Source organism: Parasteatoda tepidariorum, chromosome 1 (genome assembly GCF_043381705.1).
Source record: "Parasteatoda tepidariorum isolate YZ-2023 chromosome 1, CAS_Ptep_4.0, whole genome shotgun sequence".
NCBI lineage: Eukaryota > Metazoa > Arthropoda > Arachnida > Araneae > Theridiidae > Parasteatoda > Parasteatoda tepidariorum.
Window position 1 is genome coordinate 52,142,303 of NC_092204.1, and position 18,647 is coordinate 52,160,949.

Consider the following 18,647-nt stretch of genomic DNA (forward strand, 5'->3'; position numbering starts at 1 on the left):
TTTAGAAATTACTTATATATATAGGCTTAGCAAAAAAATTCACATAATGAATATTTTGTACAGCCAAGTTAGGGCTTGAAGTTGGACACTGAAAATAAAACAAGATCCATTGAAATTTGTTTATAGAGGTCTTACACATGATTGCACACATTTTATACACATGAAAAATCCCATAAAATCTTGTGACAGGCTTTAGCATAGAGGAAAGGGTGTAAACGAGGGGACAAAATTAAATATTGACATTTAGACAAATTTGTTTTAAATGTAGTAAAGAAAAAATGTTTGAAATATATGCTCATAAAACAATAAATATGAAGTTTAAAATACATATCAAAATTAAATAAATGTAAAGTTATATTATTCATTGAGATAATTTCATTATTTGTAATGCTTTGGGAACATTTCAAAAACCATATTTAATGGTAAACAGGATGGACAATACAGAAACACATAAGATAAAGAAATGTTTTATTTATCACATAAAAATTGAAAAATATATTTAAAATGAATTTTTATACAAATGATTTATTCTGCTACTTCAGAAGCAGGACAACGTATTCTATAGGAGGCATCTTTTTGGGTACAGCGTTGCATAGGATGAGCTAATAACTTTGCCATACAGTTATGTAGTTTAGTTGTATTGCGAGTTACTTCAAAAATATAAGATTTATTTTGTGCATCTAAGTCACACAAGGCTTCAAAGATTTCCTAAAAAAAAATTATAATAAATAAAATAAAGACGAATTTATATATAACAGAAAAACATTTAAAGAAAGTCTGTCTTCTTTTCCCCCCTTTCAAATTAATGTAAGGGCAGTTATAATATTAGTTAAGAAACTTTGAAGGTATTATAAATTTTTTAACACCAGAACAAATCAAGGTTGGCAAGTTTCTGCCGAGGTGGTTAAAACCACTGGTAGAAACCAGTTAAAACTGGCATGGCAGAAACCCTTTTCTGCCACATTTGTGGCAGAAATTCAGAAAATGACATAAAAGTAAGTATTGAGATTGACATACAATGGATAATTCATGGAAAAAACAATTAAATGTTAAACAAAGTACAATTTATTTACAAAATTATCACCATTCAAATTCAAATATTACATTGTTTGCACTCTGCAGAAATCTGTAACAAAAGACACATTTTGATGCAGTTTCTAAACCGAAACAATTTCTCAGTTTGCTATGCATGAACGAGAAATTTGAGAAGATTTTCTCAAGTCCAGCAGAACTAGCAGGCATTGCCATCAAGGAACAAGCAAGATTTGTGAAACTCTCATCCATTGCATATTTTTTAAAACTGGACCACCATGTAGTAGCTGGGGTAGTTGTCAAAACTTCACTGGAAAAATAAATTTCAGGAAATGGGGCCGATTTGTTTTGCAAAGCTATGACATTAGGTACAAAATCTGGGTTAATATTGGCGAGTAAATTTCCAGCACTTTCTTCTTGAGAACATGATAATTTCAATCCCAAATACTTTGGATGCAGCATATAAGCTAGCAAATGATAATCAGTAACTGCCTGTTTAAATCTGTATGTCACTTCTTTTTTATAAACAGCCATAAGATTCTCTTTACTTAATTCATTTTTCAGTTTACTTAAACAAAATGTCATTAAGCAATTACTAGAACTAATATAGAGGTTTTTNTGAGTAAGCATAATTAAATATATTCAATTCCGAAGTTGCATATTTTAGTCTTGTTAACAAATGCATATAGTTTACAGAATTCCCACTCAATTTCAGATGTAAATTTCATGATTCAGATGTAAATTTTATAATTTCAGATGTAAATTTCATTTTTAAACAGTGAGACTTTCCGATATTTTAAATTTTTAGCTTCATGAAATTTGAGATTAAGCTTATATGTCATATTTTGGTGAGAATTAAAAAAGTATTTTATTCAATATTTGTGAATCTTATTTTTGTTTGCTAATACTTCATTTGGAAAAAAAATTTGCTAATTACAAAAAAAAAGATTAGATTATATAGTGATCATATAATGAAATTATTTATTAATGGAATGTGAATGCATACTGTAGGTATTGGTTGTTTATGATATGTTCATTCGTACATAATTATTAATTCAATTTAATGAACATTTCATACGTTAATTAAAATCTTAAATTTTATACTTGAAATGCTTAGAAAACAAATATTTAAAACTTCTCTATTTTCATACATTTCTAAAGCAAAAAATATAAAAGAAAAAATTATTTTTGTACATTGTAAGCCATATAAAGAATTCAGAAATCGAAAAATACATATGAACATACCATGTGCCACAGAAAGATTTGTGCATCTCATTTTATGAATGTATGCAATGTCTCTAGAAATTCCATTTTAAATTTAAAGCAAATTACGCCCTTATTTGTAACTTAAAACTAATAACGTAACACTTAATATCATTACAAAGAACCATTTCAGCAACTTCATCATTATGCAATTCATTTTACATTTAGAAGGCAGAATAAAGACTGAAATAGTTAATCTCATAACCATTTCATTTATTAATCCCTGTGATGCCAGAATTGGCATACACATATTTATTTTCTATCTTTTAAAATATCTTTCATTACTTAAGCTGATTTTTTATTAATAGAATTACATTTAAAATAAATCACAAACTTAATCTTTTTAAAACAAACATAAAATATTTATTTCTTCTCTTCCAGATCAATGTAACGGATACTTTTTTATTTCATTATTATGCAGACATATTAATTCACTGTCGCCTTTAATCGAAAACAAAAATCTATTTATAACTTTTTATTCTAATTTTCCAACGGCTAAATGTTTCGGTTGCATGGTTGTAATAATTCACATAAATTTGTTGGCGACTCGTGATCGCCAAGGTATTATTTTAAACCCAATATTGATATGCTGGTTGGCCTTGTTTTGGCTATGCTATATTTTAATAAATTGCCAATTTTGGATCTCCTACCCATGCTTCTGTGTCCGTCGGGAACAAATTACACGTACTTTTAATTTGGCTTTTGATTAGGCAGGTTGTGGGGGATTTGTCTCCCATGGCCTGACCTATTTTAATATTACTATGCAAAACTTATTAAACTGAAATTCTTATGAATGATATTTTGTAACTCGAGCTCTGCAAATATATAATAAATAAAAGCTTTTTATTATTTCTGATCCAGCTCAAGTATTATTTTCATCACCCTTCTGTTTTCACAATCTTCAATTTGTCAATATCTTCAACTAATCCACTATACCAAATGCAAACTCCAACCACACCTTAAAACTCCACCTCCATCCACACTGGAAATAATAACCTTCACCATAAAATGGCACCCTTGGCTTTTTCTTCTTCTTCATAATCCCTTTGGTAATAATCAAGCAATATTGTTTCAGTATATAAAAAGTACACATTTGAAAAAATCCACTTATCTTCGGATAGAAGGTCTTTTCATACTATCTTGGAAAATCCACTTATCCTCGTGCAAAATTGGATTTTTGCCCAACAAAACCAGAAAAACTTACGTGGCAAAAGCTGAAAAAACTGTCTTTTATTTCTTCTAGGTTTTCTTTAAAAAACCTGTGTTTTGGTGAACCCAGATCTCTTGCCACTGCTTTGGATAACATTTGAATTAATAGTTGTTTCAATTAGTCGTCCTTTTGCTGTTCTTTTAAATTTTTTTTTTTTAATACTGCTTAGCCAAAGTGCTTTAAAGCGTTTTCCAAAGTTTGTGGCTTGCAATCTCTTTTCCAATTTCTAAATTATTCTTTTCAGCAGTTTCAAAAAGTTTAAGTTTTTAGCTTCAAATTCTTTAAGCTTATATTCTGGATTCTTTTTTCTTTTCAAATTCATTTTTAGGTAGGTTGTTGTTGATCATTATTTTGGGGGCAGTTCATACTGGAAAAAAGAAATGATAGTTTGAGTGTGATAAAATTCTCTGAATTTTGTTTGATTCTGTCTCCATACAGAATGATAGTATAATTCTCCTTATTTTGTCTGATTTTTGGGGCCTTCTGATGAATAGGAAAAAATAGAAGTGCAACAGTTTTAAAATAAAATAGAAATGACTTGAGTAAGCATAATTAAATATATTCAATTCCGAAGTTGCATATTTTAGTCTTGAAAACAAATAATTACGTCATTCAATAATGTAAAATAAGTAGATACTTCTAATTTACATTTACAATTCCATTACAGTTAGTTATACCATATTAGTTGTTTCTCTAGTTTAGAAATTACTTATATATATAGGCTTAGCAAAAAAATTTACATAATGAATATTTTGTACAGCCAAGTTAGGGCTTGAAGTTGGACATTGAAAATAAGACAAGATCCATTGAAATTTGTTTATAGAGGTCTTACACATGATTGCACACATTTTATACACATGAAAAATCCCATAAAATCTTGTGACAGGCTTTAGCATAGAGGAAAGGGTGTAAACGAGGGGACAAAATTAAATATTGACATTTAGACAAATTTGTTTTAAATGTAGTTTTTTAAAAATGAAATGTAACCAACTGCAAAATGATAAGAAGTTATAAGTGCTTTGAGCACAAAAATACAATTTTATGTTTGAACTTTTATATACATTTGATTTAAATATCAAGGCAAGTGAAAATCAGTTTAGAAGCAGAGTTTCTAATAAATTTATGTTTAATCTAAAGTGATCAAAAATGAATCAACATGACTAACATTTTTAAAGTTTCAAATTTTTTTTTTTGCATAAAAAGTACTATTTTTAATTTGTACTTTGTATGAACAAAACCCCATTTGTTCGATCAATTTAGGTTTTGTCTTATTCAATTTAGCATAAAGAAATACAGGGGAAAAAGATACCCCCAAAAATATAGTTATAGCTGTTTTTTGAAGTTGTTCAATTATCTAGATCAGCCTTGGTCTGAATAATTGGGGCTATACTCTGATACCATTTATAACTATAACAGTTTCAAATGAAAGTTAGTTAATTAGAAGATCTTTATAAAACAAATCTTGAAACTTGACGATTGGCACTATATAAAATTTTTGGTTACATAGATCATTTGACATAACATTATGCTTTCCTCTTAAACATTTAATTATTTAATTTTTAAATGCAAACTACTTTAAAACACAAAACATGCACATAAGTCTATCTTTTTTTCAAAGATTATAAAAACAATGAAATTATCTAGAATGTTAGAATCATCATAAAAAAATATATCAATTTTGGTTAGCTTAATTTCTTAGTACATAGTTCTTTTTGCATCCTGTGAATAGTTAATAGTTCTTGCTTGGTCTCAAAAATTTCTTCAATGCAATTTTAATTGTTTAGATCAGAAAAGTAATGGAGTATTATGGTTAATAGAACTGTATTACATAGATCTTCTACTATAAACTTAACAATATGAAATAATAAAATTACAAACATAAAGTTAAAAAAAAAAGAAAAAAAGATTAAGTCATGCCCTGTGGCAGAACCTCTCTAGCACTAATATCTTTCCGCAAGATACTTTTGATAATAACAAATATACATGTTACTAACTAAATTTAAAGTAACAAAAATTTTGTGCTTACAAAAAAAAATTCTAATAAAATAAAATTGTATTTAACTTTTAAATGAATATGTAATATTTTTTAAAAATTCTAATATCATGGGCAAGATTTTTACATTTTACTCGACAAGACAACACACTAAATATTTCCTCTTTTGCATTTTGCAAATCATCACATTATAAAATAAATAAAGAAAATCGTGCAATCCGTAGTTGTGACTTTCCCCTCTGATGTGTGAAAAAAGGCATCTTTTAATTATAATTTTAAAAATAAAACATTTCTGCAGAAAACCAAAATTCTTTACTTCTTAAAATAAAATTGTTTCTGCAAGAACTCTGTAATATTCTGCAACAATGTCGCTGTGATTCTGCCCCGGGGAAGTTATGCAATGAAGACATTTTTTGATGAAAAATCTATTTTAACAACAATCTTTTTTAAAAACCAATAATAAAAGTTACAATGTTTCATTACACAATGCAGGCATAAAAATTTTTTAATATAAGAATTCAATAACATACCTGACATTTATTGTCATCAGTGGGAGGTTCATGGATATAAATAATATCAAGATATATAAAGGGATAATTGACCAAAAACTCCTTAGCCTGTATAAAAAAATAACATGATGCATTTAGGAAATAAATATACTGATAGTTTTATTATAATTAATTCACAAATCTATTCAAATATAAATAAAGAAAATTTTATACTTCTCAGGCTTCCATAAAAACAATAAACTGTTCAATTACATTGGTAATTAGAAAAGAAGAATACATTTATTTATTTCGAGAAACAAAGCTAACCTTTAAGCATTACCAAGACCACGGTTAGCTTGCTTACACTTTTTAATGGTTTTATTGAATAATGTTTTCTAGTGCATATATTGGCAATTTTTTAAAATTAATAATTCATGGTTAATATACTTAATTAAAGTAAGCACTTTTACAAAAGAATCAAAAATATTTAAACCAATATCCACTACTTACACTTATTACGATTCACAACAAATTGTAAATACTACTTTCTATAGCATGAGAACCAAAGCTACTACAAATTACTTTCTATAGTAATATTATTATAAAAAGAATAAAAATGTAACAGTATGGTTCAATAGTTCTTAGTATTGAGATGGAAATTGACAAAAAATATCTTAACAAGAAGTTTTAAGCTATAAGAATGAAAAGTTTCATTCGAGAGCCAATACTCAAACACTTAAGTACCACTTCAATATATATCAACACATAAAACAATAAGAATAAAAAATGTATATATATTTTTTACCACCTGCTACTAGGCATTAGTGGAAGATAAAAAAGTTGAATTATTAATAGTTGTAAAAATAATAATTGAGAATTTATGAATGAAGTATCAAACTGCAATTTAAATGTCTTATAAATTTTAAATACTTTGTTTCTATAATGAATAAAAAGACAAAAATATGAACTAAGTTATAAAAAATAGAAAAAAATGTGCACAAAGGTTGCAACAAAAATGTTTGGAGAAACACAGGCCAACAAGAATGCTAAGCTGGTTTTAATTCTTATCTTCACTAACACACATAATTAATTCCATAATATAAATTTAAAGGATTTTCAAGTTCTTTTTATGAAATTCCTCATAGTTACTATTTTTATCAATAGAATTTGTATATGTTTGTTTAACAAGTTAATTTTAATACTGTTAATAATGCAGCCAATTTTGTTTAACATGCTTATAAACAATAATAATGTAAACTATACCATAGTTGCGGAACATCACGTATACTATAAGCAATTTTTAAGCTTAGGTTTGCTATGAGTAAACATTTTTAATATCTTAACACAAAATTCAAGAGTTATGCTTACTTCTTCATCAGAAAAATGTATCATACAACTAGATCGTCCATATATAAGAATCACTCTAAATATACAAGGCAGTAGAGATATTTTTTTTGGTAATGTCATTTCATATTTCCCTGTTCTGTAATAATATAAAACTGCAGTTAGTAATTTTGATATAATAGAAAAAATATCAAGATACACTTAAATTTTTTCGTAAGAAAATAATAAGCTCTTTAAGTATAACATGCATAGTATAGTATTTAAGTTTCTTATGTATTATATCTTTCGCATTTTTATTTTGATTAGAATAATTTTGATGTTAAATATATGTTTTATTTGATATTACAAAGGACAAAGTTAATTTATAGGCTGTTGCAAGTAAAGAAAAGTCTATTAGGTTAATACAATAAGATTTGAATCAACTTTTGCTCTATTTATTTCATTATCAAAATAACGAACTTGCAGTATAGGTAAAACTAAGTTAGCTAAGGTAAAATGTCCTGTAGATAGATATTACTTCTTAAAAAAAGAAAAACTTTAAGAAGTGTATAATTTTTTGCTAATGCAAAAAGTAATTATCAACTATACTTTCAATTTATATTAAATTTAGTAGAATTTGTGATGATAAAGTAATCAAAATAAAAGAAGAACAATAATCTAAATAATATACTATCTTTTAACAAAGACTTAAATTCAAAATAAATTTACATGGTTTCAATCTTCTTTTTATTTTATGCACAACAAATGAAACAAAAAATTGCAAATGTTAATGACAATTTTTAATAAATTCAAATAGTGCAAAAATCTTATTTGATTGTTAAATCTCACACCATTCCCTACAAAATAGGGATTCAAAATAACTAATAGTATATATATATTTTAAATTAGAATGAAAGAGATATTTAATTTTAGTAACAGTGTAATTCTTAATAAACATAATAGCTATTTTATTAAAAGAGAAAAATATTACTTACATTAATGTAACAATAGAGGCTAAATCTAATCTCAAGTTAAAGAAATTACAAGCATAATGTTTATAAAATGACACAAAAACTATTGGATAAAATAAAATACGATTATTTAAAAGGATACCGCAGCTTGAGCATGGTTGAGTTTCACTCAAATCTTCTAAAGACTCGATAACCTCCTTTGGGTCATTTGTAAATTCTCTCACCTAATTGGGGAAAAATACACACATTGCATTTATATTTTAAATCTTATTAGAAAATAAATAAATATAAGTATATAACAGGGGTTGAGAATTTAACTAAAGCCAAGGAGTTAATTAAGAAAAGACATTAAATCGTTCCAGAAAATAAATTAACAATCCCTTTATTTTAAATCTTGAAAATACTTCTTATGTTTAATGTAAAATAAGATGGAGATATGTAGATTTATGTTATAAATCCTATAATAATAAGCCACACATATTATTAAGCAGATGGTTCTTTTAATAAACTATCACTTTACCCATTTGTTTACTGACTAGCTTTTCAGCATGAAAAGCAACAAGCAGAAAAACGTGTATAATGAATAAGTAAATTTTATGGAACCTAAGCAGGGTAAAAATTGTCCGTGAATAAAATTTTCTTCCTCATTGCCCCCCCCCAACAAGATTAAAGATTTAGTTTTCTTATGCCAATTTCCCCTCCTAACAGGATCTATAGAATTTCTTAAGCATATTTCCTTAGTATTAATACAAAATCATTTTCATATCCCGTAGCATATTTCCTTCGTATTAATATAAGAAATAGAAAATCGCAACTTTAAACACACATCAGAAGCTAAAGTTTCTCAATATATTCTCCCCCCACCCAATAAGATTATCGATTTTGTTTTCTTATGCCAACCCCCCCCCTCACTAACAGGATCTATAGAATTTCTTGAGCATATTTCCTTAGTATTAAAGGAAGAAATATAAAATCACAACTTTTAACACACATCATAAGCTGAGATAATATTAATAACTCATAATTTGACACAATTAATTAAAAATGAAACTGGTTTAAGTGTATAGCCAATAAAATGAACTATCACTCAACATAAGAAATTAAATAATAGTGAAATTTATATATAAAAGATAATGAATAAAAATGATGTCAAACATACATACCCATGTTGCATTTTCATACAAAACCATTAATGAATATTCATGCTTTCTACTAATAAAATGCTTATTTTCTATAAACAATTCTATAGTTCTCTTCACCATGCTCAAAGGAGAGTGTTGCGACCTAAAAAAATTACACAATCTTAGGTATACTTATTAGTATTATTTTACTTTATTTACTTTATTAATAAAACTCTAGAAAGGAAATGTGTGCAGTTTATTATTATTATTTTAATATTAAAATTTGTATTTATTCTTATAAACTTATAAATGACCATTTTGTACATTATTTTAATGAAAAGAACATTAAAACTATACATTAGGGTCTAAAATTACCGAGATTATAAATGTAATACTATTAATCTTCTGCTTATGGCTTCTACAACAAGTGGAGTAGAATGACATGCTCCACCATGGTAAATGTCTGTCATAAAAAAATATAACAAAACTTAAAGTTTATAATAAAGTAAATTCATAACCACAATTTGCTCTTTATAAAATGATTATTTAATTGCTTACAATCAAAAATAATGTTAATTCATCATAATATTTTAGATGCTAAAACATTTTGATGCAAAAGTAAAAATCAATATCAGCATATCAAATATTAATTTTTATTTTGCTTGTGTGCCTACAAATTAATGTGATTTCCTTTCTTAAAATTCGTAAAATTAAACTAGCGTTATCTAAAACCAGTTAGTTTCATTAGAAGGTACCCCAATGGCATTTATAAAGTTTATTGCAGGAAGAAAAAAAAAAACTTATCAGGTATATGGGGACAAAAGAAAGAAATTAGTGGACTGACAATGCTGAATCTGAAAAAGTAAAGTTATTTTAAAACATATGAGAGATTTTAAAATAAAACAAAAGATATAAACATTAGACCCAGGGTTTGAAAAAACCCGGGGATTTTTGAAAAAACCCAACCCGCCTGGGTTTTATTGAAAAAACCCGGGGAAAATTGGGTTTTATTTGAAAAAACCCGGGGAAAATTGGGTTTTTTCATTTAGTGCTCATAAATTTTACTGTGAAAATATTTTTATTTATTAAATAGTGTTGTATAAGTAAACACTAAAATTTCATCTGACTTTTACCTGTAATAAAATTAAACTGGAATAAATATTTAATGGTCTTCCATGTTTTTATAATACGATTAACAGAAAGTGAAATTAAAATTACGTATAATTATAAAGAGTATCAGTTACTTGTCCCATTTTTTTTCAAGTAATTAACCCTAGGAAAATGATTTCATTTTTAGATAAATAATTTTAAAAAGTTCTCTGATAAAAAGTTTTAGCATTTTTTTTTTTTTTTTAAAGCCAGAAAATAAAACTGTTTAAATTTGTTAATGTATCACTTGGTAAAAAAAGAAAAAAATTGTTTCTTTTCAATTTTTTTAAACATATGAATTAATAATAATAACCTGTTTATTAATATATAAAGCATGCAACAATATTTGAAAAATTGATCTTTTCAGAGTATATTATTTAAATTTTTATTTCATTTAATATCATTAAAATATTACTTTTTAAAAAAACCCACTTGAAGTTTTCAATAGTTGGTACCTACTATAAAATTATATGAAGATTCGAGTTTCTTTTACTTTACTAATATTAAAAACTTAATCATAAAAATCATGCAACTCAATTTGACAAATTTATGCTGCACAATAAATTATATAAAAGTAAATGCAAAACAATAAGTTTTAGTAAAAAAAAAAAAATTTTTTTTTGTTGAAAAAACCCACTTATCGTTCCAAGTGGGTTTTTTCAAGGTGGGCCCGCCCAATAAAACCCAGGCGGGTTTTTTCAAAGTGGGCCCACTTGGAGAACCCTGATTAGACCTCATATAAAGAATGAACCAGTAAATTAATACTTACCCGTCACCAAGTCTAAATGGTGTTTGTTCCATATCAGACGACATATCCAGGCAAAATATCTGAAATGTAGAAAATAACAAAAGTGAGAATTTATGAAACAAATATAAGTACTTATTCGACAGTACCTGGAATTGAATTGAACCATATGCGCTGCTGGTACCATTTGAGCCTTGAAATCCCAAAAAATTAGGAAGGACTACCTTTTTAAAAAGCAAAATGGCTATCTAAAGTCAGCAAACAAACTGGAGAACCCCAATGCACACACTCAAACAATACACATGCATAATAGTTCAAGTAAACAAAAGATAGAACAAGCTATTCTCAGTTAGAAAACAGGCCTTCTTTTGTTAAATTGTAAATCTTATTTGCAGCCGAACATTATAAACGAGAAAATACCAAAACAGCTTTTTGCTTTAATAAAGGCAGAATTTTATTTTTAATTTAAAATTAATAAATTACTAAAGGTAGATAGATATATCTTAAAACTGTCATATTCAACGATTTTGAAGAGGCAACAAGTAATTTTCTGGAAAGTTTAGAAAACAATTGTTTTCTTTTTAATTTTTGTAATATTGATTTTAAAATTAAGAAAATGATTGAGAATTATTAGTTTCGTATTTTCCTTTAATAGGGCAAGATCAAGTTTTGAGTGAGTTGCCCCGGTTAAGCATTTCTATTAATGATGTCACCACTTTCTCGCTCTTTTTTTCTTCTGCCTGCGCATCAAATTTGGGGGCATTGTTTTTTCACTTATTTCAATTTAGTTGTTGTATGGCAGTCAGTAGTGTAATTTGGTTATGGGATTTATGTTTCAAGTAAGTTTTTGTGCGTTTTATTCTGATGTATTAGTCTTGATTTTATACTTTTGTATTTGCTTTATGTATTTTAAGTTTTGTATTGTATTCTCTTCCTGGACTTTGGCAAAACCTTTGGTGTACAGAGAGAGCAATTTAGACATTTGCCGTGCTCCCTCAATAGAAAAGGTTTTGCATTTATGGCTTCCGGAGCTGGTACCCCCTGAAGACGTCAGCTTCAGTTGTATTTTTTCATAATTTTCATTGTTTCTTCTGTTTAGATAACACTTTGTTAGATCATACCCAGGTAAATAACACCAACTACATAAATAACAGATCAAGATGTCTACTACACTAGGCTAGAACTAGAGTGTTGAATCTGCAGACCTTCTTCAAAAATCTTGTTTCATCTCACCATCAGTGAAAGTGGCAAAAAGAGAAAACTATGCCATATAAATTCATGCATTTCGCTTGACAAAAATCATTTTAAAAGGTTGCAAGAATAGTTTTTGCTTGAGATTTCATTCTGAAAGAAATTTAGTGTTACTACAAAGAAAAAGTTTTTTACAGACCAAAAAATTTGTGACAAAATGAAAAAAAGAAAAATCTTAAAACATAATAAGTTTTCAGGTAAAATAAAAATTCCTTTACACATTAAATCTTCTTAAACAATTTGCCTATTTTAAACAAACATGAATAAATAATTAAAAAAAATTTCGGGGTAAATAAATCATAAACAAAATTAAAATAAACAAATAGGCATAATTATACAAATTCAACAAAAAAGCTTACAAAAATTTAAATAAAAAGATGTTTTTAACATTATTATTTAAAAATGTTTCACTGAAAAATAGATTGATAAACCATTGTATTACATAATATAGTGTCAGGTGGGATAAAGTAAGTAAGAATAAAATCTAGCTTGTTTTTTAAAAAGAAAGCTCTAAAATGAAATCATTAAATTAACTTTACTGAAAATTTTGATGCATTGTTTTTCTATGGTAATGCATTCAAAGGAACATGTATGTCAGTATGCCAAAGTATGTCAGTTCTAAAATTAATATATATTTAAAAAAAAAAAAAAACATATTTAAATATTGTTTTAGAAATAAAAATGCTCTTAAATAAATGTATCATGATTATATTTAAAAAATAAAAGCAGAATTTTTTTGGATTATTAAAGAGTTAACATCCATGGTTATTAAAGTTTGGTTTCACATCACATGCAGTATATTTTGCTAAACTCTACACAATTTCATTAAAAGTTAGAAAGCTGAGAATGTAAAAAATATTGATAGCGGTAATTTAAAGTGTTTTTACTATTTATTGCAGACATTTTTTTTATTCAATTTAGCTATTTTAAAGGAACTGTTTTGTTTTCCATGAAAAAACTATCATATGAAGACAGAAATTTACGTGAAAACTCATCTATATTTTTAAATATGCTCACTAAGTTGTACTATCATGCTATTTGGTAATATTTTTAATTGTATAGTATATATGTTATTTCTTCCCTCATTCTTCTTTTTAAAAAGTTAAATTAATCAAAGAAGTAAATTATTTTTTTATCTATTGCATTATAAAATATCAAGCATTAGACATTTTTTTAAACTATCATAAACACTTATCTAAGCTTATCCGTATACCCACTTTAACACACCTTAGAAAATAACTTATAATAAATTGAATTTTTAAACTTATTCTTAAATTTCTAGGTAGACCTGTACTTTAGATGTCCCTCTAACAGGCTGTACTGAAATTAATATTTTTTGCCAGTTTTTAAAGAAAGTTCAACAGCTTAAACTAACATACTGTATAAATTAATCATAAACAAATAGTTTATAAACACTAAATTTTTTATCAGTTTTTATCAGTTAAATAAAAATGTTTGTCGCAATACCAGTCTCCAAAAATATTAAACAAATTATCTCAGTTAATAAGGTGAAAATAGATGTTTGTTTTTTAAACATATACCCACTTTATCCCAATTGTAACATATAAATAATTGTAATACATAAAAAAATCTACAACATCGGAAAAAACTCCTCATTATTTTAATGCAAAATTACAATAAATAAAAATTATTCTAATTGTTATCAAATAATGATATTGAATAAAAAGTATTAAATAAACTCGCTGATTAGAAAATAAAATAAATTAAAGAAGCTTATGGCTTCTAGAAATACAGTTTTTAACAATTTTTGCAAGGTGTTTATGCAAGTTTTTAGACGTATTTTGATACTCTCTTTGATGATTTGACTGGCTCATGTTAGATTTATGCAATTTTTCATTTCTAAACTTAATTTCAAAGATTAGATAAGTACACTATCAATTATGGCAAACATTAATTTTTCTTTTATTTAATTTTAATTTACTCATGTTTTTAACTTAACACAAGGCATATTTACATATTTTTTTGCTTTGTCATAGAGAGAAAAACTTTTTTATCCACCAAAATAAGTTGAAGTACAATTTCTAATCATAACTTTAATCTACCCAGAGTGATAAAAGTTTAATATGATTTAGGGTTCAATTTATTTTTAAGATTATGACTAGGCATAACTTATTTACACAACAGCATATTTATACATGATTGGTAAAGCACATGCTTTAAAATCATCTTAACAATAAAACTTTTCCCTTCAGCGTAATTTAAAATATTCTTTTATGATATTCAGACTTTTTAATATTCTGAACTCTTAGAATTAAATTGTTTTTATTTATATTAGTTTCAATAATTGATCTTATTTGTGATCTAAACAACATCTGTGCAGATGAAATTAATGCATAATTATGAATGCACTTAAAAACCGAAAAAGTAAAAATTTAGGAAAAACCACCCGCACAGTATCATGATATGGCATTGGTACTATCAGGATCTAGTTCAAATGTCCCTACAAAAATGTTCTAAGAGAAAAATAATACAGTAGACAAAAGCAATAAAGTTATTGAGATTTCTATATTGGTAGTATCTATGTTAAAATGCATTGCTAACAAATTACAAATGGACACTAATATGCAAGAAACTTAAACAAAAAAAAAAGTTTAAAGGGTAAGACGTATGGTGAATTCCTGAAAAGCCATTAAATGCATATTTTTAAATTTATTCCAAGTACAAAAAAGTTAGCAAAAACAAGTACTGATATGGAAATATTCCATAACTATTTACAGGAGAATAATTTTAAGATTTTTATTACTTAAATGATAATGAGAGCTAACTATTTTAGTTCTCCTTTAATATCACACTCACATCATGGGAGTTATTGATCCAATTAAAATACTGCTAAATGTTATAATCTTATTAAATTTTTATATTACAGTTAGATGTATAAATACTTAAATGGAGAAGAATTTCGTATCAGTATGTGCACTAAAATAATCGCCGAGTTTTGGCAACAGCGAAAAAAAAAAATCATGGAATAAAACCAATTTGAAGGGTATACCTGGTAGCTACTCCCCCAGTATATCTCTACACTTTTTTAAAAAAAAAATTTGAGTAAATTAGCAGTTCGGTTTTTGGCATAGCCAGATAGCAATATGGTAATATTGCAATAAATGAGAACAAGGAATTTATCTGAAGAAAAGAGTTTAAACCCTTGAAATATTAATTAAATTCTTGAAGCATAAATATGTGGAAAGAGTTAGGTTACTTTTCTTATATGTTTCACATTAACATCATGATTTATAATAACAATTCAGAATAATAAAATGCAAGGATGAATGTAAAGTTATCACTCTAACTTACAATTTTCTCAGCACAGTTGATTTTTGGCACAGGTAGATGCGCATACTTTGAACTAGAATTAACATTTTGTTTAGACGAAGACCCTGACTGTGAATCAGATGCAGTGTTTTTCAGTTCAGGTTGTACAGTGTTTACAGGACTATTATTACATGTACTCTTACTCTCTGCGGATTTTGCACTCGGTTTATTAAGCTCAATTTTATCACTTTCAACTTTCCCATTTTTATCGTCGGGAACAGAGACAGAACATTTTAAAGCAAATAATTCAGGACTTATTTCTAACTCCTCTTCTTTGATGTTAGTTTTAACTGCTGTCTCAACATCTCCAAAGCTATTTAAATTTATCATGCCATCCTCTTTTGCAGACGACATTTTAGTTAATTTTTTTTATGGATAAACACCAATTTAAAGTATGACAGATTCGATAATATAGTAAAATTTAATAATCATCATATTTTTAACCAATTATAATAGTATATTAGATTTCCCTTTTAATATTAAAGTTTACTAAATCATTCCTTCAGAAAAGTGCATCTCAGAATGCAGAAAAATAGAAACAATCAACAATCCAGCTTTCAACTCACTTCGTTTCAGTTTATTTTTCAGTAAATTCGTAAAATAAAATCGTCTTTAAAGAAAAAAGAAATAAAATATTCCAATTAAATTTCTTATTTGAAACATGATTTTAGTAGTTTAATGATTCAAAGAATTATAAAAGCTTTGTTTTGTCTGATTTTTACCATCCTTGATTTTTTTTAAAAAATAATTTTCCTCATTTTTAATCCTTGGTTCAATGAAAAGTGTTTATTGAGATCTTATCAGAGAAAAAAGGCTATTGTTTTCTTTAATAAAAGACAAAATTTCCCTTAGGCGTCCTTTAATAATAATAATTATTAAAAAAGAAGTTTGACAACAGACCAGCAGAAGAGTCCGTTAATTCTCGAGGGCATAAGTTCTGAAATCAGGAAGTGAACTGCACATTTGTTTATTTGTTGTGTTTTTCTGTGACTTCTATTCCTTGGGGCAACTTTACTCAACTGATGACCTGATGATCTAACCTAGGATGTAATATGATGTAAAGAGTAAGATCAAAACATTTCATGTCATCTAAAATTTATTTCTAAAATGATCTTTATGTAAGAGAATGTTTAGTGTTATAAGTAAAAATTTTAATTTAATTGATTAATCAATTTAAGGTCAGTTAGTTTTGATATTCTGGAATTTTTAATCCAATTGACCTATTAGTATAAATTTTTTTGACCTATTGATATTAATTTATAATTTAAGATTATATATTTAATATAACTCATAATCTATTTATATGCGTTTGGTTTAACGTTTTGTAAGTCATCTTTTGCTTTCATGCTTTAGTCAATAATAATATGTATTCTTGGTAAAGTATGTTTTGAATTTTGTCTTTAATGAGTCTTAATTTTGTTGAATTTTGATGCCTTATTAGTTCATTAAATATGAATATTTAGTAAGTTTTAGTTTCTTAAAAATATTCTAATGTTTTATGGATTTACTGAAATACAAACTCATCAAGAAACTTCACAAGGGGTATCTGTATCGGTATCTGTTTACACCACCTACAAATGCTAAGGTACCAAAAGAATTAACTTGTACTGTTGTACTCTTTGAGTTGATTCCTTATTGTGATGTTTTTTTAAATTTTAATTCCTTGATCCCCTCAGCTCGAAAGTGACCAAAAATTTGGTAGTTATTTTATCACAGATACTGTTGTGATTGTGGCTTATCCTCCAACTATCTGACGCAGTCAGACAAGTTCCATTAAACCAGTGTTTCCCAGACTTTCGTGTACCCTTTCTAAATTCTTCGTAATGCTGTGTGCCACTAATAAAAAATGAATGTATTTCTTACTGTAAAAAAATTTGCACAAAAGTTAAAAATTACAACTGGGTGTTGACACCCCTAATTATTCAATGTAAACTCAGCAAAAAATAGCTTATAGAAAAATGTGTAATCCTAAATTTTCATGGCTAGCTTTGTTTTTAAAGAAAATTTTTGTTTGTTGAAAGATATTTCGCATAAGAACACATACCCCCGTTAAACTGTTCCTGTACCCCTGGGGGTACGTGTACCACACTTTGGAGACACTGCAATAGACCGCTGACCTACAGAAAATCAGGAATCACAAGAGGAGAAGGACATAATTCTCCCTTGGAAAGATCTAAGCTGTCCATGATGTTGAGGCCTGCTGAACATGACATTTAGAGCCAGACTGCTGAAATCATCCAGCCCTCAAAATACATGAGACTCTTTGTGTGTCCACTTGCCAATCTTGAAAATGAGAGAGAGAAACAAGAAACAAACGAAAGTTGAGAATGAAACTTGAGAGAAACAAACGAAAACTGAGATGAACAAATGAAGAGCCTAGCTCTTTGCCCGCATATCAGTGGTGACAGGGAGAGCTTCCACTCCTTTGAAATTGCAGATTTGATCTTAGATTGATGCTCTGAGCAGGTAACGGCCTAAGAGGAAGGCATTGACTTCTGTGATTACAACCCTCCTTGACTAAGCGATCTGCTTGCTCATGGTCATAGATGTCAATTAGGGATGGAATTCACTTAACTAATACAGATAAATGCAGATACTGATACATAGATGTTAAACCTTTAAAAATTATTGCTCTTTTAGAATTGAAATTAATACATTCCATAGAAATAAGTGTTCTTAAATGAACTTTAGAGCGATTATCAGCTTGGTGGTCATTCCATGGTTTGTGAGTCAGAACTTCAAAAAAATGAAAATGTATTAACGTTTCTTAT

The 18,647-nt window shown here is 27.1% G+C and overlaps 2 protein-coding genes across 4 annotated transcripts in view; one reads left to right on the forward strand and one right to left on the reverse strand.

Moving 5' to 3' along the window:
* Positions 1-451: 451 nt before the first annotated feature.
* On the reverse strand, positions 452-16,450 carry LOC107439745 (BRISC and BRCA1-A complex member 1). The gene is made up of 8 exons (XM_043044321.2): positions 15,859-16,450; positions 11,320-11,378; positions 9,444-9,564; positions 8,423-8,504; positions 8,305-8,329; positions 7,355-7,469; positions 6,029-6,115; positions 452-708 (listed from the first exon to the last, which is right to left on the reverse strand). The coding sequence occupies exons 1-8, from the start codon at positions 16,228-16,230 to the stop codon at positions 526-528; spliced, it is 1,044 nt and encodes a 347-aa protein (XP_042900255.1). The 5' UTR covers positions 16,231-16,450; the 3' UTR covers positions 452-525.
* Positions 16,451-16,629: 179 nt separating this feature from the next.
* The window catches only part of LOC107439743 (membralin), a 55,225-nt gene continuing 53,207 nt past the window's right edge, over positions 16,630-18,647 (forward strand). The window contains exon 1 of one of the 3 annotated variants that reach the window (XM_016052428.3): positions 16,630-16,940. The gene's annotated coding sequence lies outside the window, so the exon portion shown is untranslated. Of the gene's footprint in view, positions 17,055-18,647 lie in introns of all 3 variants that reach the window. The other 2 variants (XM_043044324.2, XM_043044322.2) reach the window with 2 other exon arrangements.

Coding starts and splice junctions, on each gene's coding strand:
- LOC107439745 (XM_043044321.2), bottom strand. CDS start 16,230: ATGTCGTCTGCAAAAGAGGATGGCATGATAAATTTAAATAGCTTTGGA. Junction 11,379..15,858: donor TCAACTGTGCTGAGAAAATT/GTAAGTTAGAGT, acceptor TCTACATTTCAG/ATATTTTGCCTGGATATGTC. Junction 709..6,028: donor CTGATGACAATAAATGTCAG/GTATGTTATTGA, acceptor ATTTTTTTTTAG/GAAATCTTTGAAGCCTTGTG.